The sequence below is a fragment of the Artemia franciscana genome, chromosome 10 (genome assembly GCF_032884065.1).
Source record: "Artemia franciscana chromosome 10, ASM3288406v1, whole genome shotgun sequence".
NCBI classification, from domain to species: Eukaryota; Metazoa; Arthropoda; class Branchiopoda; order Anostraca; family Artemiidae; genus Artemia; species Artemia franciscana.
The window spans coordinates 47228199-47250621 of record NC_088872.1 but is presented as its reverse complement, the minus strand read 5'-3'; the positions used below and the strand labels follow the sequence as shown (position 1 = coordinate 47250621).

At 35.1% G+C, this 22423-nt stretch overlaps 1 protein-coding gene and 3 non-coding genes across 5 annotated transcripts in view; all 4 read left to right on the top strand.

Moving 5' to 3' along the window:
• LOC136032287 (PHD finger protein 14-like) overlaps positions 1–20651 on the top strand; it is a 352444-nt gene extending 331793 nt beyond the window's left edge. For both annotated transcript variants that reach the window (XM_065712557.1, XM_065712556.1), the window contains 3 exons: positions 12507–12566; positions 16214–16358; positions 20435–20651. In XM_065712557.1, the coding sequence (XP_065568629.1) occupies positions 12507–12566; positions 16214–16358; positions 20435–20603 (374 nt within the window). In that variant the 3' untranslated portion in view covers positions 20604–20651. The remainder of the gene's footprint in view (positions 1–12506; positions 12567–16213; positions 16359–20434) is intronic.
• Positions 5002–5073, top strand: Trnae-uuc (transfer RNA glutamic acid (anticodon UUC)). Its single transcript has one exon. It is a non-coding gene; the product is annotated as a tRNA-Glu (tRNA).
• Positions 6709–6780, top strand: Trnae-uuc (transfer RNA glutamic acid (anticodon UUC)). Its single transcript has one exon. It is a non-coding gene; the product is annotated as a tRNA-Glu (tRNA).
• Positions 8413–8484, top strand: Trnae-uuc (transfer RNA glutamic acid (anticodon UUC)). The gene has a single exon. It is a non-coding gene; the product is annotated as a tRNA-Glu (tRNA).
• Positions 20652–22423: the final 1772 nt, after the last annotated feature.

Below are 22423 nucleotides of genomic sequence, written 5' to 3'. Positions count from 1 at the left end.
ACGCAAAACCACGCAGTTAGATGAAAATCCACCTGGACAGCGAGAGTCAAAACATATCAAAACTGAAAATGATAGCGATGATGATTGGGTTTGGGATTTTGACTTGGATAAGGTCATCAATGCCTACCAGATTTAAGTTAAAAAAACAAAGGTTCGTCGATATGTACTTCATAGTGACGCTGAAAAATAAAGAAGAAAAAGAAAACTGAAAAAAGAAAAAAGGTAAAAAACTAAAAAAAAACTAAAAAGAAAAAACACTCAAAGAGAAATTACAGACCGGGACACAAATGACGACCGAGACAGAGGGAATATAAGTGACGACCGGGAACCTCAAAGAGAAATTACAGACTGGGACACCCGGACACAAATCACGACCGGGACACAGGGAATATAAATGACGACTGGGACACAGGGACACAACTACAACGGGGACGCCGGGGGCACAGGCGGGATATATAAATGACGACCGGGACACAGGGATTGTTCGAATAGAAATTACAGACCGGGACACAAATGACGACCGGGACACCGGGACACAGGGAATATAAATGACGACCGGGACACTCAAAGAGAAATTACAAACTGGGACACCGGGACACAAATGACGACCGGGACACAGGGAATGTAAATGACGACCGGGACACAGGGACACATCATTAGAATAATGAGGTATAGATCTGAATACGGATTATTTTTCCCATGGACAATTATATGTTGCATGTTCAAGAGTCAGTAAACCTGACAATCTATTTATATGCACAGACAATGGGACAGCGAAGAATGTTGTATATTCGCATGTTTTACGTAGTTAAAAACATATATTTATATCTATCTCTATTCACTGGTGGGACACAGGGACACAACTACAATGGCGCGTAACTAATATGGCGCGTAACGACTTAGGCGCGCGGGGGGGCTTGGGGGGGCGCGAAGTGCCCCACCAACTAGGTGTTGGCGTGGCGCGAAGCGCCACCCCAACAGCTAGTATAGATATAGATAGATAGATGTCCCGGTGTCCCGGTCGTCATTTGTGTCCCGATGTCCCGATCTGTAATTTCGTCAGTCGACAAACATGACGTCACTCGATAGACTCACAGACAACTTATTTTTATATGTATAGATAGATACGTCAGTTGACAAACATGACGTCAGTCGACACACAAACATGACGTCAGTAGACAGCTAATATTTTTTATACTGATAAAATTTCTTTTTTCAAAACACCAAAAAACCACCCCTCTTGATCTTTTTCTGTGTGAAAAAAAAAAATTCGTCATTTTTAGTGCGAAGCCAAAATATTTGGATTTGTTGAACCAAAACTTTGTTAAAATACTATAAAAAGGAGGCAAATGAGGAACAATAGCTCTCAGAATATAAATATGGTAAAGTGGAGCATAAAATTGATATAAATTGGCATAAACTCAGTGTAATAAATGTTAGGTTTAATTACCATTAAAAATAACTTTTAAAGCAATGAGATTTTTACCCTATATTATTACCCAAACTCCATTTAAAGTCCTGTTAACGCGGTTTAAACTCTGAATCTGTTTGTTCTACAAACTAAACTTTGAAACGAATTTTAGCCAAATTTGAAAATTTAAAAAAGCCAAGCTAAACATTTTTTTTTAATTAAATTTTTTTTTAAAAGGTCAAGTTTAAAAAAGTCAGGTTTCAAATTTCCAATTCTATCATTCATTTTCAAGAAATAAAATGCTTTTCTTATTCGGTATTAACAGTAAAAGATACGTTCTGCTATCTGGCGTCATAGATCACGTCATCCAAGGGGGAAGGGGATTAACGAGTTCCCTCAAAAATATTTTGATCCCGTCATATCCTCTTGCACAATAGCACTGATCGGGTACCTTTTCTACTTCTAAATGAGAGCTTTGATTGGGCACTAATGGCTGCTTTTTACAAGGACATCCCCAACCCACCCCTCCGACGAGTTTTCTTCCTTACACTGTTTTACAAGCCAGTGCGGTAAAAATACAAAAAGCGATATGGTCTGAATACACCCCATGCTGAGTACTTAACAAACAGCTGTGTGTGACAGTTAACTTCCATTTGGGATCTCTCCTGAGGAATATTACACCTGAAAACCTATCTATTAATTCCTTTAAAACTAAGCTCAGCAGGCACAATTATAGGGAGAAAACCTTGGTAAATGGTTGACGTTTTAAATGTCAGTTTTAAACAGCCAGGTGCCAGGAGTTCTGTTTAAAAAAAAACAGTCAAATATATGATTTAGGAATAGGATACAGGATAGGATTTAAGAATACGGTCAAATACATTATTTAGATATAAGATTTAGGAATGGGAATAGGATCAAATATTAAATGTACGGTCACAGTGGAATTCTAATAGGTATTTTTTAAAGGATATAAAGCCTAGAACACACATAGCTTTTTCGGTGCCAATTTGCAAACAGGCCGGGATCGAATAGGTGCGGGGCCCAATTGGATTTCTTTGCGGGGCCATCTGTATAGTAAATTCATATAAAATACTAGGTGCGCCACCCCAACACCTAGTTGGTGGGGGCGCTCCGCGACCACCCCCAAGTCCCCCTGCGCGCGTAAGTCGTTACGTGCCATATTAGTTACGCGCCATTGTAGTTATGTCCCTGTGTCCCACCTGTGAATATAGATAGATATATATATATGTTTTTAAATACGTAAAACTTGCGAATATACAACATTCTTCGCTGTCCCATTGTCTGTGCATATAAATAGATTGTCAGGTTTACCGACTCTTGAACATGCAACATATAATTGTCCATGGAAAAACATCTGTATTCAGATCTATACCTCATTATTCTAATGATTGCTCTTGAGCTTTGTTGATGGTGATTGCTAATCGAACATTCCCTGTGTCCCCGTCGTCATTTATATATCCCCCTGTGCCCCCTGGCGTCCCCGTTGTAGTTGTGTCCCAGTGTCCCGGTCGTCATTTATATTCCCTGTGTCCCGGTCGTCATTTGTGTCCCGGTGTCCCAGTCTGTAATTTCTCTTTGAGTGTCCCGGTCGTCATTTATATTCCCTGTGTCCCGGTCGTCATTTGTGTCCCGGTGTCCCGGTCTGTAATTTCTCTTTGAGTGTCCCGGTCGTCATTTATATCCCCGGCGTCCCCGTTGTAGTTGTGTCCCTGTGTCCCGGTCGTCATTTCTATTCCCTGTGTCCCGATCGTTATTTGTGTCCCAGTCTGTAATTTCTCTTTGAGTGTCCCGGTCGTCATTTATATTCCCTGTGTCCCGGTGGTCATTTGTGTCCCGGTGTCCCGGTCTGTAATTTTGTCAGTCGACAAACATGACGTCAGTTGACAAACAACTTCATGACGACATGCATCTCAATCCTTATAATGACGTCAGTCGACAAACATGACGTCAGTCGACACACAAACATGATGTCAGTCAACAGACACACAAACAAACAACTTATTTTTATATATATAGATATCTGTATAGTAATTTATGTACGTGAAGTAGTTCACATACGTAATGCGAAATCTCTAATATAATTCTCCGATTAAATTCGATATATCTGACATGAACTTTAATGGGCATCAGTTTTCTATATTATAAAGTATATAGTATGTGATGGTCAAAAACAGTTTGCTTTAAATTCTAAAATTTTTGTTTTTGTTTATTTTGATGGTAACGTGGGGTCCTGCCAAATGCAAGGCCCGATTGGGCTCAATCGCCCATTATCCGGCCCTGTTCGTAAAGAAAACGGCGCTGAATTGAGTTTTATGTTTTTTGTTGTTTTTTTTTTTTTAGTTTTCAGTGCCGATTTACAAAAACACTGCCGAATTTCGTAGTGATCATTCAAAAAAAAAGTGATTAAATAATAATAATTGCATATTTAGTAATAAAAAACCTTCATAATTTAAAAACTAATGAATATAAAATTTAACTGAAAAACTTATGTAAAAAAAATTAAAAGAATAAAAATTCAACTGCAAAAGAACTTAATAATAATAATAATAATAAAAACTAAATAAAAATTTGAGATCAATCATGCAACAATTAATAACCGGTAGTTGACTAATGTTGTCCATTATGTTACTTTTGAAAATCTCACGCAAATAGCTTTTTTACCTCTATTGTTTGCCCACTGAACTGCTGAAATCGGTTCCCGAAAAAAACTACATGTGTTGGGCCCTAAGATGAATAAACAGGTTAATAAATGATATTCTCATAAGTTAACTAATTTAGTCACTCCCATATGTTCTAGTGTCTAGGATAGCTAGCTTTCACCCAGCAGGCCCGGGTTCGATTCCCGGTATGGGAAGTTTTTGCTGGGCGTCACTGGACAATTAATCAGGTTTTGATATCTTGCATAATCTATATATTTCACATCTCCCCAGTTTTTAGGTTGGTGATCAAGAATTTTCAACTGGTAATTTCCTCTTAATCAGTTTTCTAAATGTAACCTTGTTCAAAAAAAATTTCAAATGTGATTTTCTTCTAGCTAAGGGAATTTACATAGCTATTCAAATTGATGTTTGAAAACTATTGTTTGGACTATTAATATATTCAAGAGTTAACTGTATTTTTGCACACAGCAGCTTCATAACTAAGTTTTTTTTTTTTTAAGTTTCCGATAACGACTGAGTTGTCGTTATCGACATTTAAAAAAATTTAAAAAAATAAAATTTATCGCTGCCGAATTTCGTAGTGATCATTCAAAAAAAAAGTGATTGAATGATAATAATTACATATTTAGTAATAAAAACCGTCATAATTTTAAAACTAAAGAATATAAAATTTAACTGCAAAAGAACTTAATAATAATAAAAAACTAAATAATAAGTTGAGATCAATCATGCAACTATTAATAACCGGTATGTTGCTTTTGAAAATCTCACGCAAATAGCTTTTTTACCGCTATTGTTTGCCCACTGAACTGCTGAAATCGGTTCCCGAAAAAAACTACATGTGTTGGGCCCTAAGATGAATAAACAGGCTAATAAATGATATTCTCATAAGTTAACTAATATAATCACTCCCATTTGGTCTAGTGTCTAGGATAGTTGGTTTTCACCCAGCAGGCCCGGGTTCGATTCCCGGAATGGGAAGTTTTGCTGGGAGTCACTGGACAATTAATTAGGTTGTGATATCTTGCATAATCTATATATTTCATATCTTCCCAGTTTTAGGTTGGTGATCAAGAGTTTTCAACAGGTAATTTCCTCTTAATCAGTTTTCTAAATGTAACCTTGTTAAAAAAAAATTCAATTGTGATTTTCTTCCAGCTAAGGGAATTTACATAGCTATTCAAATTGATGTTTGAAAACTATTGTTTGGACTATTAATATATTCAAGAGTTAACTGTATTTTCACACAAAGCAGCTTCATAACTAGGTATTTTCTTAAAGTTTCCGATAACGACTGAGTTGTCGTTATCGACATTTAAAAAAAATATAAAAAAAATAAAAATTTAACGCTGCCGAATTTCGTAGTGATCATTCAAAAAAAGTGATTAAATAATAATAATTACATATAGGGCCGACGCAGGGACCTTAGTAGTAAAGAAGCGTCGTTAATCTGATACAATACAATACAATAATTACATATTTAGTAATAAAAAATCTTCATAATTTAAAAACTAATGAATATAAAATTTAACAAAAAATCATGAAAAAAAATTTAAAAAATAAAAATTTAACTGCAAAAGAACTTAATAATAATAAAAAGAAAACTAAATCATCAGTTGAGATCAATCATGCAACTATTAATAACCGGTAGTTGACTAATGGTGTCCATTATGTTACTTTTGAAAATCTCACGCAAATAGCTTTTTTACCTCTATTGTTTGCCCACTGAACTGCTGAAATCGGTTCCCGAAAAAAACTACATGTGTTGGGCCCTAAGATGAATAAACAGGTTAATAAATGATATTCTCATAAGTTTACTCATTTAGTCACTCCCATATGTTCTAGTGTCTAGGATAGCTAGCTTTCACCCAGCAGGCCCGGGTTCGATTCCCGGTATGGGAAGTTTTTGCTGGGCGTCACTGGACAATTAATTAGGTTTTGATATCTTGCATAATCTATATATTTCACATCTCCCCAGTTTTTAGGTTGGTGATCAAGAATTTTCAACTGGTAGTTTCCTCTTAATCAGTTTTCTAAATGTAACCTTGTTCAAAAAAAATTTCAAATGTGATTTTCTTCTAGCTAAGGGAATTTACATAGCTATTCAAATTGATGTTTGAAAACTATTGTTTGGACTATTAATATATTCAAGAGTTAACTGTATTTTTGCACACAGCAGCTTCATAACTAAGTTTTTTTTTAAAGTTTCCGATAACGACTGAGTTGTCGTTATCGACATTTAAAAAAAATTTAAAAAAATAAAAATTTAACGCTGCCGAATTTCGTAGTGATCATTAAAAAAAAAAGTGATTGAATGATAATAATTACATATTTAGTAATAAAAACCGTCATAATTTTAAAACTAAAGAATATAAAATTTAACTGCAAAAGAACTTAATAATAATAAAAAACTAAATAATAAGTTGAGATCAATCATGCAACTATTAATAACCGGTATGTTGCTTTTGAAAATCTCACGCAAATAGCTTTTTTACCGCTATTGTTTGCCCACTGAACTGCTGAATTCGGTTCCCGAAAAAAACTACACGTGTTGGGCCCTAAGATGAATAAACAGGCTAATAAATGATATTCTCATAAGTTAACTAATATAATCACTCCCATTTGGTCTAGTGTCTAGGATAGTTGGTTTTCACCCAGCAGGCCCGGGTTCGATTCCCGGAATGGGAAGTTTTTGCTGGGAGTCACTGGACAATTAATTAGGTTGTGATATCTTGCATAATCTATATATTTCATATCTTCCCAGTTTTGGGTTGGTGATCAAGAGTTTTCAACAGGTAATTTCCTCTTAATCAGTTTTCTAAATGTAACCTTGTAAAAAAAAATTCAATTGTGATTTTCTTCCAGCTAAGGGAATTTACATAGCTATTCAAATTGATGTTTGAAAACTATTGTTTGGACTATTAATATATTCAAGAGTTAACTGTATTTTTACACAAAGCAGCTTCATAAGTAGGTATTTTCTTAAAGTTTCTGATAACGACTGAGTTGTCGTTATCGACATTTAAAAAAAATAAAAAATAAAAAATTTAACACTGCCGAATTTCGTAGTGATCATTCAAAAAAAGTGATTAAATAATAATAATTACATATAGGGCCGACGCAGGGACCTTAGTAGTAAAGAAGCGTCGTTAATCTGATACAATACAATACAATAATTACATATTTAGTAATAAAAAATCTTCATAATTTAAAAACTAAAGAATATAAAATTTAACAAAAAATCATGAAAAAAAAATTAAAAAAATAAAAATTTAACTGCAAAAGAACTTAATAATAATAAAAAGAAAACTAAATCATCAGTTGAGATCAATCATGCAACTATTAATAACCGGTAGTTGACTAATGGTGTCCATTATGTTACTTTTGAAAATCTCACGCAAATAGCTTTTTTACCTCTATTGTTTGCCCACTGAACTGCTGAAATCGGTTCCCGAAAAAAATTACATGTGTTGGGCCCTGAGATGAATAAACAGGTTAATAAATGATATTCTCATAAGTTAACTAATTTAGTCACTCCCATATGTTCTAGTGTCTAGAATAGCTAGCTTTCACCCAGCAGGCCCGGGTTCGATTCCCGGTATGGGAAGTTTTTGCTGGGCGTCACTGGACAATTAATTAGGTTTTGATATCTTGCATAATCTATATATTTCACATCTCCCCAGGTTTTCGGTTGGTGATCAAGAATTTTCAACTGGTAATTTCCTCTTAATCAGTTTTCTAAATGTAACCTTGTTCAAAAAAAATTTCAAATGTGATTTTCTTCTAGCTAAGGGAATTTACATAGCTTTTCAAATTGATGTTTGAAAACTATTGTTTGGACTATTAATATGTTCAAGAGTTAACTGTATTTTTGCACACAGCAGCTTCATAACTAAGTTTTTTTTTAAAGTTTTCGATAACGACTGAGTTGTCGTTATCGATATTTAAAAAAAATTTAAAAAAATAAAAATTTAACGCTTCCGAATTTCGTAATGATCATTCAAAAAAAAGTGATTGAATGATAATAATTACATATTTAGTAATAAAAACCGTCATAATTTTAAAACTAAAGAATATAAAATTTAACTGCAAAAGAACTTAATAATAATAAAAAACTAAATAATAAGTTGAGATCAATCATGCAACTATTAATAACCGGTATGTTGCTTTTGAAAATCTCACGCAAATAGCTTTTTTACCGCTATTGTTTGCCCACTGAACTGCTGAAATCGGTTCCCGAAAAAAACTACATGTGTTGGGCCCTAAGATGAATAAACAGGCTAATAAATGATATTCTCATAAGTTAACTAATACAATCACTCCCATTTGGTCTAGTGTCTAGGATAGTTGGTTTTCACCCAGCAGGCCCGGGTTCGATTCCCGGAATGGGAAGTTTTTGCTGGGAGTCACTGGACAATTAATTAGGTTGTGATATCTTGCATAATCTATATATTTCATATCTTCCCAGTTTTAGGTTGGTGATCAAGAGTTTTCAACAGGTAATTTCCTCTTAATCAGTTTTCTAAATGTAACCTTGTTAAAAAAAAATTCAATTGTGATTTTCTTCCAGCTAAGGGAATTTACATAGCTATTCAAATTGATGTTTGAAAACTATTGTTTGGACTATTAATATATTCAAGAGTTAACTGTATTTTTACACAAAGCAGCTTCATAACTAGGTATTTTCTTAAAGTTTCCGATAACGACTGAGTTGTCGTTATCGACATTTAAAAAAAATAAAAAAAAAAATAAAAATTTAACGCTGCCGAATTTCGTAGTGATCATTCAAAAAAAGTGATTAAATAATTATAATTACATATAGGGCCGACGCAGGGACCTTAGTAGTAAAGAAGCGTCGTTAATCTGATACAATACAATACAATAATTACATATTTAGTAATAAAAAATCTTCATAATTTAAAAACTAAAGAATATAAAATTTAACAAAAAATCATGAAAAAAAATTAAAAAAATAAAAATTTAACTGCAAAAGAACTTAATAATAATAAAAAGAAAACTAAATCATCAGTTGAGGTCAATCATTTAACTATTAATAACCGGTAGTTGACTAATTGTGTCCATTATGTTACTTTTGAAAATCTCACGCAAATAGCTTTTTTGCCGCTATTGTTTGTCCACTGAACTGCTAAAATCGGTTTCCGAAAAAAAACTACATGTGTTGGGCCCTAAGATGAATAAACAGGCTAATAAATAGGAATAAACACCCAGCAGGCTCGGGTTCGATTCCCGGTATTGGAAATTTTTGCTGGGCGTCACTGGACAAATAATTAGGTTTTGATATCTTGCATAATCTATATATTTCATATCTCCCCAGTTTTTAGGTTGGTGATCAAGAGTTTTCATCGGGTAATTTCGTCTTAATCAGTTTTCTAAATGTAACCTTGTTCAAAAAAAATTTCAAATGTGATTTTCTTCTAGCTAAGAGAATTTACATAGCTATTCAAATTTATGTTTGAAAACTTATAGAGTTAACAGTATTTCAAGGAGGCACAGTTCGCCTCTTTAAAGAGGCGAACCACGACAATGTTAAGCGATCTTCGGTTCCAGTGGTCGCAGAGGGATGGGGAGGGATGCATTTCGTAGCCCGAGCTCCAACTAAGAAACCTGCCAAATTTCATCCCCCTCCGACTTTTCCTTCATGGGGAAAATCTGGCCGAAAGTTTCGACCCCCCAACCCCACCCACCCCCCCCCCTTTAATGTTGTCCGATCGGGCTGAAATTCAAAAGTTAAGGTTCTCTAGGGCCCAGGAGCTTATCCGCGAAATTAAGCTCGATCCGATAACTCCTTCCCTGTTTTCCAGAAACCACGCATAGCCACTTAATCTTCATGTTCTCCTTTTGTTTTGTTTTTTTCGCCACGCCTACAGGTCACAGCCGACATCGGATCTGGGTGTACGAAGACACATTCGACGCGGAATTCTCCGAGTAATTTTGCTTGAAAGTTTCGTCGGAAAATCTTAACCCCCCGATTTTCTAGCTTAGAAAAACCCCATTTCCCCATAAGAGCCCATGTTAAGTTTTTTGTTGTTAAAAGTTACGAATTTCAACATTCAAGTACATCAAAATGATCAGCTCGACATGGTGAGACTGACTGAAAGCTTCAAAAAATTCTGTCTTAATCCGTAAAATTTTTATTTGAGAAAAATGACAGAAACCCTTCTTTTTTTTCTGCCACGCCTACAGGTCACAGCCGACATCGGATCTGGGTGTACGAAGACTCATTCGACGCGGAATTCTCCGAGTAATTTTCCTGGAAAGTTTCGTCGGAAAATCTTAACCCCTCGATTTTCTAGCTTAGAAATTAATTTTTGAAATTCTTAAAAGTTATTTAAAAGTTATATTTATACACATGCAGGCATTTCGACTTCAAACATGCCCGGTTAGCTCAGTCGGTAGAGCGTGGAACTTTTAATCCTAAGGTCAAGGGTTCAAGTCCCTTATCGGGCGTTTTTTTTCACAAAATATGAAAAAAACTTCGTTTTCTTAAAGAGTTAAAGAGGCTGCGTCCCAAAGTCGAACCTTAAAACATACAGGAATTAGGAGAGGCAGTCCTAATTCCTGTACGAGGAGTACAGGAATTATTAAATTACATCCACCATGGATTGTAGAAAAACGTACAGAAATAATATGAAAAAAACTTCGTTTTCTTAAAGAGTTAAAGAGGCTGCGTCCCAAAGACGAACCTTAAAACGTACAGGAATTAGGGCGGCAGCCCCCCACAACAAAAAACCTGTACAAAAGAGTCTTTAAAAGCGGGGGGTTTTGGGGGCGGCAGCCCCCCAACTGCCTCTCCTAATTCCTGTACGTTTTAAGGTTCGACTTTGGGACGCAGCCTCTTTAACTCTTTAAGAAAACGAAGTTTTTTTCATATTATTTACACACAGAAGCTTCATAACTAGGTATTTTCTTAAAGTTTCCGATAACTACTGAGTTTTCAAAAATCATATAGTTATGAAAAATGTCTTTGGCAGCTTGACAGATATTCACAATCGAAACTAAAGTTCCAACGCTTGAAATATTATTAGATACATTATTTTAAATGTGTCATTCCATATAAGACAAATCAAGCCATAACTCCACTGGTATAACATATTGACCGAAGGGCTGTCCATGTTCAAAAATCGTATACCCGGATGGCGCGCGCCACGGGCAGTGGAAGCGGGCCATGTATAAGGAAAAGTGAGTCATACATAATGTGAAGAGGCTTGGCGTGACGGAAGTATACCATGCGTGGTGGAACGAATTGCACTCTGAGATGTGCATCAGGTGGTATAGAGGGGGGACGTTTCGGTATAAAGAACAGCTGGTATGCAATAGTTGTGTCAACTCGCAAAAGCTGGGGAGGGGCAGAATATATTTTTTTCAAAATCTAAGCGGGTAATTTTGTTGCTCTTTTGGTTTTCAATGAAAATGCCCAAAAAGTGCATTCTCAATAAAAATAAAGTACCTAAAGAACATACTTTTTAAAACATAATGGGGGAAGAACAATTAGGGAGTGTACGTATCCCCTTTTCCCACCGATTGACGCCACAGGTATGTGTATTCCTTTAATGGCTAAAACAGTTTTTTGTTTTAGAATGTCCCATTAATTTATATTACCCGGTTTGCTGTTTATTACCATAATTTATTACCTATAAATATTACCATATTTATCTCTAATAGATTTTTTTTTTTAATATAGCCTTTATTATGGAGCTAGTTACGTCCAAAAATCTAGACACAACATTTAAAATGATATAAAATCTACATTTAAAATCATTATTTAACTTAATCAGGAGTCGTTCATTTACTCTTTAGGAAGAAACATCCATAAACATTGCTAATATATTAAAAAAAGAATATAGGGCTGATTGCCTCATATGCTGCATCTAACTCAAAACCATTTTTATTTATAAGGTAACGTCCTATTAGAACGTTATTATTTTATTTAAAGGTATATCCTATTAGAGTATGGTCGTCGTGTTTTGACCTGAAAAGTGTCAGGAAATTTAATAGTAAAGAGCTTAAGAATGCTGATGATCTAGAAGGGCTAAAACAATATTGCCTCGTGGTAAAAATGCATATCTAAATCAATTTCAAAGGGTAAATTATGAAGTGCCTGTTATGAAGTGCTGTAGAAGTTGGGACCAGTCACCCAAGCACCGGTAGCTTCTCCACCAACCGAAATCAACCAAAATTTCAAGATTCTGACAGTTTTGCCGTATTTCTAATAGCTATTTCTTATGTCTTTCTGGAAAGCCCTCAAAAAACTGTAAGATAAGGGAATAACTGTTTTTTTTTATGGATGCTACAACAAACACGCCCTTGAATGAGGCTATTCTCGTGAACAAGCTTGTATAAGTTAATTTTGTTTTTTCGCTTTTCGTTTTGATTTTATTCTTTTGTTATTTTAGGACCAGAAAGTCTGGTGGATAACTTCCGAAAACTTACAAGTCCAAATGGAATACAACCAGGTAAATAAACAAATATATTTAAGTCTTAGATCATATTGCATATTTATTTATGTATTCTTCTGTCTCTTCTATTCTCTATTCTATTTATTCTTTATATTCTACTTGCTGTTGGTGTGGCGCTTCGCGCCACACTAACATCTAACTGGTAGCCCCACCGCGTGCATAAGTCGTTACGCGCCATATTAGTTTCGCGCCATTGTAGTTGTGTTCCTGTGTCCCACCTGTGAATATGGATAGATATATATATGTTTTTAACTACGGAAAACTTGCGAATATACAACATTCTTCGCTGTCCCATTGTCTGTGCATATAAATAGATTGTCAAGTTTACCGACTCTTGAATATGCAACATATAATTGTCCATGGGAAAACAATCCGTATTCAGATCTATACCGCATTTTTCTAATGATGGCCCTTGAGCTTTATTGATGTTGATTGCTAATCGAATATTCCCTGTGTCCCCTTCGTCATTTATTTATCCCCCCTGTGCCCTTCCGGCATCCCCGTTGTAGTTATGTCCCTGTGTCCTGGTCGTCATTTATATTCCCTGTGTCCCGGTCGTCATTTGTGTCCCAGTGTCTCGGTCTGTACTTTCTCTTTGAGTGTCCCAGTCGTCATTTATATTCCCTGTATCGCAGTCGTCATTTGTGTCCCGGTCGTCATTTGTGTCCCGGTGTCCCGGTCTGTAATTTCTCTTTGAGTGTCCCGGTCGTCATTTATATTCCTTGTGTCCCGGTCTGTAACGTCATAAAGTCTTCAATGGCTCTGGTGGTGCAGCCAGTTGAGGAAGCTTAGCATTTCCTAAGGTGCAACACATTCTCATTGTTTCACCATTAAATTTCAAGGCCTTGCAATAGGGACAAATTTTAGATATAGTCCCGATTTGAACACATCTACTCAAGCCATAATCATCGACTGGGCTGTACCTGAATGTCAGGTGATAATTTTGACGTTGCTCTTGTGATTCCTTGACACTATCTCTTTGAGCCGCGAGCCTGTTTTCACGTTGTTCTTGTGATTCCTCGGCACCTTTTTTTTTTGGTAATTTCTCTTTGAGACGCAAGCTTGTTTTCACGCTGTTCTTGTCATTCCTCGGCACGCTTTCTTTTCTTACTTTCTCTATTAGCCGCAAGCCTTTTGGCATTAACTCTTTGAGCAGCTTCCTTGGCTGTTTCTTCTGCCATTGTAGGATTCATACTGAAATTTCTCTTTGAATTGCCCCCTTATATACTTATAATGACGTCATATACAAAGCCTTATATACTTATAATGACGTCGTATGCGTACAAACAAACAACCGTACAACTTATTTTTATATATATAGATTTAGTCTCTATTTATTTTGCTACTGTTTCCTTCTCTTTTTTTTCCAGCATCAAAGAGCAAATTTGGGATAAATTTAGTAACCAAATTGGCATAATTTTAGCTGTTTCAATAGGTAAAAAAGTTAAACTTATGATGTCATGCAGCCTTGCATACTACTAAATAAATGTAAAAGACTTTACTTAACTTCTTTGTGGTTATCAAGACTTGATCTTGTCGTTCTAATATTTGCCGTCAGAACGGATGAAATCCAGTTCCAAATAGCTGTAGATCGTCAAATTTCATCGTAAATACAAATAAAAGAAAAAGTTAATAACGTCACGGTGAAAATTTACTTTCAAAAGTCAATGTGGAAAAAATAATAGGGAATAAAACATTAATACAGAATAGTACTAATTTTCGTTTGTCTGATTTATTTTTTAGGAAATAAAATTAAATCACCCCTTCCGTCCTGGAAAATGGTAGCCTTAAAAACAAGCTTTTAGGGACGCTCTTGTGCCGGTGATTTCGTCTTTTCTCAATGCCGTCCTTTCAGACTTGGTTTCATCTTCTCTGATATCAAAGACTTTTTGGCGATTGATGAGCCCAGGGGTGACATGAGGACTGATCTATGGCTGGAGCTACGTAGCCCAGAGTTTGTTTCTAGCCGTGGCAATGCTGATCTGGGGAACTAATTTGTTGAGAAGCTTCGTTAATCAATAGACAGTTTTATTGATTGATAAAAAGAGAATTAATAAATATAATCTAGCATCAGGTTCCAGAACTCTGCGGTGTGACCCCTTGCAGCCTTGTACATCCATAGCATCAGATCAGAAGTTTCATATGACTATTTCAATCGAAATGATCGAAAAGTTCGTTATACATAATTCTAGGGCAGGGGCATGAACTCCACAGGCTAGAGACATGCACACTGCATGTTAGCTGAAAGGGTGGGCATGCTGCGCCATTTTAAGACCGGAACCAAGTAAGAATTTAAATTGAACTAAAAATTCAAGAATAATAACAGAATAATTAAATATTCAAGTTGAGCTTTTTAACAGAAATGTGAGTATTTTGTTCGTTGTTAAAACCTGAATCGTGGAAGGAAATTAGATCTGTTACTTAGGATTGGAGGCACAACCTCTATCATTTAACCCCTTCGATTTTTTCTTCCCTATTAACAGTTTTTTTTTCTGTTTTTAGCAGAAAGGTGATATGTCCCAGCTTGTTTAAGATAGAATTGTGCAATAATTTTCCACTTACGTGATGAAGGGAGAAAAGGTGACAGGTTTCTACGTGCAATCACGAGATAAGTGCTCTTTCGGTGCCGAGACGGGCAAAACCTAGGCATCGCAACGGCTTGGTTCAAAATCGATGCAAATACTAACTGTAGAATTTTGCAGCCATTGCTTATAGACCAGTTCGGTGTATTCAAAATATAAAATCATCATGGTTGTAGCGACTACTGCAACCTAGTAAAGAATGAAATTCAGCGTGTAGTAACTAAAAATTCATGAACAAAAAACTGCCAAGTGTGAAAAAATGCCATTTGGAACTGCTAAAGTTTTTTTTGCCCCTCCCTTTAAACTTTTTCGGTGTTGTCGTGGAATGAATAAAAAATAGTTATTCCTACTAAATATAAAAAACAATGCATTTTATGCCCCTTAATTTTTGTGAATTGACACCATTGCTGTCGGTAAACTTCCGAGTTAGATAGGGCTTTTTATTCCAGTGCTCTAACTCGTTGCCTATGATAAGGTACATCACCAAATTGCTATGCAGTGTCTGACGACAAATTCTGGCTGTAAGGAAGGTATCAAGGCTGTTGGTAAAGCTGACTTAGTCACTACTAAGTACTAAAGTATCAGATGCAGTCTATAGCTCATGAAAACGAAATATAATTGCTTGCTTTTTATCCAAAGCTTGGTCACTCTTTAATGGTAATTTGACTCTTGAAAAGGGCACTAGAACTTTTAATTGAATGAGCCATCTTCCAAGTCTCTGCGGCTATCTCTTCTATACGGAGTGGCCGGAAAAAATAATACATGGATGCCACATCGTTTTTTATCAAGTACTCCCAAATGAGGCACTTGATTAGAGTTAGCTCGATTAAGTTATTGAATTTTAATGTATCAGGATCTCGTCTGGGAAGCGAATTTTCTCTATTGTTATTCTTTAAGTTAGAATATACCTCGATTGAATATATTTTTATACATTCGTTTTTATTCTGTTTTTCGTTTAGTTATTTCTAGGGACTAGTAATGTCAAAGTCGTTTGTTGAGCATTAAGTGAGTTGAAACAAAAAACCTCATAATTTTAGAAAGAAAGGATAATTTACTTTTTAGGCAGAATAAAGCAATGTAAGGTATGCTCATCAGGCTCTGATGCACATTTGATGGCACAATGCGATGAATGCCTGTGGTACTACCACATCTCGTGTCTTAATCCACCGCTAACCAGACTTCCCAAGAAATCCAAAATGTTTGGATGGTAAGTTATGCCCCATATTTTTGTATATACCATCAGTTATAGATACAGTTGTAAACTTCGAATTTTTGGGGAGCAGGACGGATAAGGGGTTAAGAGGTAAAGGGGTTATAATACTCTTTAAGTGTACTATTAGGTATAAATATCTTGATTTTTGTAGATGTAAGTATCTTTCTTGAAGATAAATTACGGGGAGGAGGGGGATATTTTGGCTAATGTGAATGGTTTTATTGACATGTGCTTTTTAAGATGAAACCTCAAAGCTTAATTCCTCTAAAAATTCATGAATTATATAAAATAATTGCTACTTTCAAAACCCAGGTTAATGCCTAAAAACCACCCTCTTTGCTAAGAAAGGTCAGGAATTCCTATTTTTCGTTTGCAGTGATTTATTGCCTAGGGAAATTCCAGTCCCTTGTGTTGCTTATTTTGATGAAATGATTAGAGTAAGTAGCAAACCTATTGTTCAATCACGTTTTTTTTAGCATAATCATCTTATGTTAGTATATTAAACCAGAAAAGTGAGTATCCCAATCTAGGAAAGTGAATAAAACATATGCTTTTGAAATATTTCTTATTACTGCTGTTTCTGAATTTTTCTGTGTTTGCTTCAAATTCTCCGAAAGAAAATTGGGTTTGCTGAAGTCTCCCCGACAATTGACGGTGGTAAATAGACGAATATCAACACAAAGTACAAGTTAGTTTTTAGAAACGTTAATTTTCGGGGTCTTTTCGGAGGACCAAATTTTTCTTTTTGGGGACTTCCAAGGAAACCCATAAAAAAAGCAAGAGCAACGAATTTTCACAGAAAATAGAAAGTCAATTAGAATTTTATACCTGGTGGTAACGTTTACCGTCTGTTTTAAAAGGAATGCGCAAAATCTTCCCCCTCCCCTCAGAATGTTTCGATGTTTCCTTGAATTTCCCAAGAGAAAATTGGGTTCGCTGAAATCTCCCCAAAAATTAACAATGATAAATAACCGAATGTTAACACAAAGTACACGTCAATTCTCGTTAATGATAATCCTAGGGGACTTTCAGGTAAGTAATGACGCTGGTAGACTCCAGGATGAGAATTGGAGAGACACTTTCCAGGGACAGTGGGATACTAAACTGGAGAATAAGTTTGACAATGTCGAAGATGGATGGAATAATTTTAAGAAAATAGTTTGTGAATTTGCTGATGGTGTTTTAGGCAAGATTTTCAGAAACGCAGCTAGAAATATTATAGAAAATTCTTATATTTAATAGAGAGGAAAAGGGACCTGTACAAAAACTATTTGAGCGATAGATCATGTAAAAATAAGGGAAATGAAAAGAAATTGGCGAAAGCATTAAAATATTAGTTAAGGAAGTGTGAAATGGATAAATGGATGCAATGGATAAAATTTCAGAAGATCTAGAAGATGCAGCCAGATGGCATAACAATAAAATACTGAGCTGGCATGTTAAGAAATTGAGAGGGAATAGTCAATCCGTACTTGTTCCAGTTAAGGATAACTTACTATGTTGCTAGCTACTGTTGCAACCCGGATAGGAACGTGACCAAAATTAGTGATAAGGAAAATATTAAAAGAAGATGGGTAGAACATTCTTAGAATGTGCTAAACCGTGATAAAGTTAGAGGAAAAGATATAGAAAATAATGAATAAGTTTCTGACGCTTAAGATGGGACGGAAGATTTATTTTGTGATGAATAATTAGCGACAGATCTAAAAAGATAAATGATCATTAAGTTACATATAAATAGCTGAAGATTATAAATATGGCTTTTGAAAAGGGGAAGTACCTAGCGACTTCCAGAAAACTCTAGTTAAATCACCCTATAAAGGTGATAATAGTGAGTGTGGCAATTATGGAGAAATTAGCCTGGTTTTTGTAGGAAGCAAATTACTTAGTGTTATGATACTTTAGACTTAGAGATGTTGTAGATAAAGTTTTAAGGGAAGAACAATGTGGTTTTAGGAAGGGGTGAGGTTGCATTGACCAAATTTACACTCTTAGATAAGTAACGGAGAGCTGCCTGACTCATCAAATCTCTTTAGTCGTTATTTTCATTGATTTTGAGCAAGTGTTTAATTCAGCTGATGGAAGAGCTCTAGCGAAAGGTCCTATCCTTGTATGGAATACCAGATAAACACATTAAAGTGATTAGTGCTATATACTACAATGAGATTGCTGGGGTCAAAGTAGTAGATGAGGTTAGTAGCTAGTTTCGTATCTAATCAGGAGTTAAACTGGGTTGTGTTCTATCCCCATTTTCATGGTTCATTATGATTGACCTGATCCTATGGAGCACAGCAAAGGCAATGGGAGAACACGGGATCAATTGGAGTAGTAAAATGGTCTTAGACTTAAGATTTTTCTGATGATTTAAGCATCCTAGATGGAAAGGTTTGCAAAATGAATGAATCTTTAGAGGTTTTGCCAGTTCAGGGTACAAGAATATGTTTGAAAATTAATGTTAAGAAGACGGCGTCGCTAAGACTAGGAATAAGTGAGGGTGAAGAGGCAATATTGGGTAACGAGAAGATCGATCCATTGGACAGCTTCACTTACCTAGGTAGTATCATTAATAAAGACGGTGCAGTGAAGATGTTTAAGGTAGAATAGCCAAGCTCCAGGGTGTTTTTTCACAGTTGAAAAATTTCTGGAAGAATAGGAAGATGAGTCTGCGAACCAAGATTAGAATATTGGAAGCTATAATGATAATAGTGGTCATGTATGGTCCTGAATCATGGGCGCTTCCAAAGACGCAGGAGGATTTCTGAGATGTTTTCCAGAGAAATTTCCTACGGATTGTTTTGGGTACCCGACTGACTGACTATATCTCAAACGGTAAGCTGTACGAAAAAAAATGCTTCAATCTCTCTTTCTAGGACTATAATGCGAGAAAGGCTGAGATGGCTAGACTACATTCTGCGGATGAAGGATGACAGGTCGCGAAAGATCATCCTTATCGGGCAGCCGTTTAGGACAAAATGTTCCAGAATAGGGTGGGAGGATAATACTACCGAAATTTTTAAACTTCACAATCCCTTAGTAAATACTGTAATATTCTTTCCTTTGAATGAATGGCCAATTTAAACAATAGCACAAATATGACCATTCTATCTTTATTGTAAGATTTCCCAGAGAATCTCATTAGAGCCATGTTTTGAAATGTTTTAAAAACAAATTTTGGAATCGTTGATCATTTAACTAGTGAAGCCAATACCCTATGTATGAAGGTGAATATTTCTAAATCAAACATCATTTTCATCAGCTGTCTGAAATTTTCTCCTCTCTTTCCTAGTCCTATCTCTATTGAAATGACTGGCTCAGTGTAAACTATCTCGAGTAGGATTTACATCTTTTATTTTTTATTACAAGCCAATACTTTACTCTCCTTGCTCAGACTTGTAAATAGATGTTCGATGCCTCCTTACACATTCTTTTTTCGTGTTGCTGCCTTTCGTCCGACCACTGTTTGAATACGCTTCTTCAGTCTGATATCCTCATCTGTTGCAGAACTTAGAAATAAGCCCGATTATTTTCAGAATTCTCTTCGGATTATATATATATATACAAAAGGATGGAAAATTTCTTTTTCTTATTCCTTAAAATGAATTGTCTTACAGCCGTGGAAAATAAAGGGGTCAAAATTTCCTTGCTTTTTCCCAGATCTACATCGACTAACATTTGTACAGAACCAATTTTTTCGAAACTTCACAACCCCACTATAACCCGACATCCCCGCTTAGCTTCCTCAAATGTTTGTATTGATTCACTAATCCGTGTCCTTGCTTAAAGATACCAGTGAAGTCTCATGGTGTCATTCCCCTTCCACATAGAATGCCTCAACAGATACATTTTTTGTATCCGTTTCTACCATCCCTTCATCCCTTTTCCGTTGAATTCAAAATAGAAATTTTTACAATTCATTATTAATAACTTCTTAATTCACGTTCCTAAATTCTTTGACATAATTTTTCCTTATAATTTTTTCATCTGGTTTAAATTGGCATTCAGAAAAATGTTCCTTATTTTGTGGTGCAAGAAGTTTTCTAGAAAATTGTTTATTATTATTATTATTGCAGGCGTTGTTCTGCATGTGACAGAATATCACCGAGTCGTTTGTCACCGAGTCGTTTCGTTCAAGACAGTGACACGGAAGCTGGAAACGTTGCTCCATCTCGTCCTAAAAGGCGATCTGCTGTCGTTGTGCCGACAGAAGAACCAATCAAGAAAAAAGGAAAAAAGTTGTAGGTGGGGCAATTTTGTAACTTGGTCTCGAAAAATAAAAAATTAAACCACGCTGTCTTTTGGTTTGTAACTAAAGTTGAAATTGTAATGCCAGGTAAACTTTAAATTCATGAAAAAAAAAGAAAATGTAGGCTAATAAAAGTTCAGATATTCACATCTGGAAGTCTTTATTAAAGAAAAAAGAAAAATGACTGGATTCAACAGTTACCACATTCTGGGTAGTAAGAAAAATATGAAACAAGCAAAAAAATAGACAGAGATAAGCTGAAGTTTCTTTCATTTTCTCTGTTTTTAAGTTTAACGTTTTTCACTTTTTTTTATGTCTTTTACGTTGATAGTTTTTTTCGGCTTTTGGAGTTTCTTTCATTTTTCTCTTTTTTCTCCTTTTTTTATTTTTGTTTTTAATCTGTTTATGGTTTTTTTTACTATTTGTTGACAGTTTAAGGTTAGGTTTTTTTATGTCTCTTTTGTTGATAGAAAAGTAGAAAAATAATCTAAATAATATGAAAAAGAGCAAATCAAAATACAAACTATAATTTTTTAGACAAATTTTATTCTTTTTTGACCCTTTTTGTTTTTGTTTTTAATCTTTTTGTGTTATTTTCTACTATTTGTTGATTGTTTAGGGTTAGTTTTTTTTCGTCTTTTCCGTTGATAGAAAAATAGAGAAATAACTAGATTCAAAATTTAACACATTCTAGAGAATAAGAAATGGCAAAAACAACAAAAGTTAAACCAAGGTTTTTTTTTAAACAAATTTCATTTGTGTTTCTGCTACTTTTCTTTTTTCTTATTTGAGTCTTGTTTTGTTTTCTTTTTTAATGTTGTTATCTAGTATACGTAAGCAGTTTAATCTAATTGTTTCTTTTTCGTTGATAGAAAAAAAATAACTAGAATCTATAGTTGACACAATCTAGATAACAAAAAATATGAAAAAGAGCAAAAAACAAAAAAATAAATAAAACTTTTTTAAACAAAATCGATTGTTAAACAAATGTTTAACATTTACTTTTTGGGGTGGGGGATCTTTTTATGTTATTTCCTAGTACATTTTTAACTGTTTAATCTAGTTTTTTTCTTTCCTCGTCTTTTCTGTTGATAAAGGCTTCTGGACGTGAACCTGAAATGTTCGAACTTTTCTTGAAATATATACAGCACCATATCAGGTGCTGTATTTAAGACCCAGCATTTAATAGGGGATATTTTGGATGAGCATCCTATTCTGCCAGAAGTAGCTGAAATTTCTAACAGTATTGATGGTGATTTTTTTTTTTTTTTTTTTTTTTATTGCGCAATTTTTATTTGAGGATTATTTTTAATCTCTGATTTAGTTTTTTCTTCGGTCTTTTGCTTTGGTTGTACACCCAAAGTAGTCGCATGGGTTGATTTGCCTGTCACTGTCTTAGTAAAAAATGCCTTGTATCTTTGACCTATTTTTTTTATGCACGATTGAAAAACAATGTTGTTGCATCTGTACAAAATGCTATATGCGAAAAGCTTCGTCAAAGTGCTATTTATAACTCACTTTATTGAATCTTGTAGGTTCATTCGATTGGGCCAATCAAATTGTCAATATTATATTTAGTTCTCAAGTTTATAAATGCCCATTCACAATGGGTTTTTACTAATACAAGGATTAGCTAGCACCATACCCGTTCCTAGGTTAAGTGGGGCCCGGGGAAAAATTAATTACAGTGCCTCTAGCCCGACTCAAATATATGCCGGGATCTCCTCCACACTTCCCCCTAAGAACGGCTCTAGCTAGCACTAATTTTAGCCAACCAAAGTTTTCATAGAATTTTTCAGCCAATCAGGAGATTCTA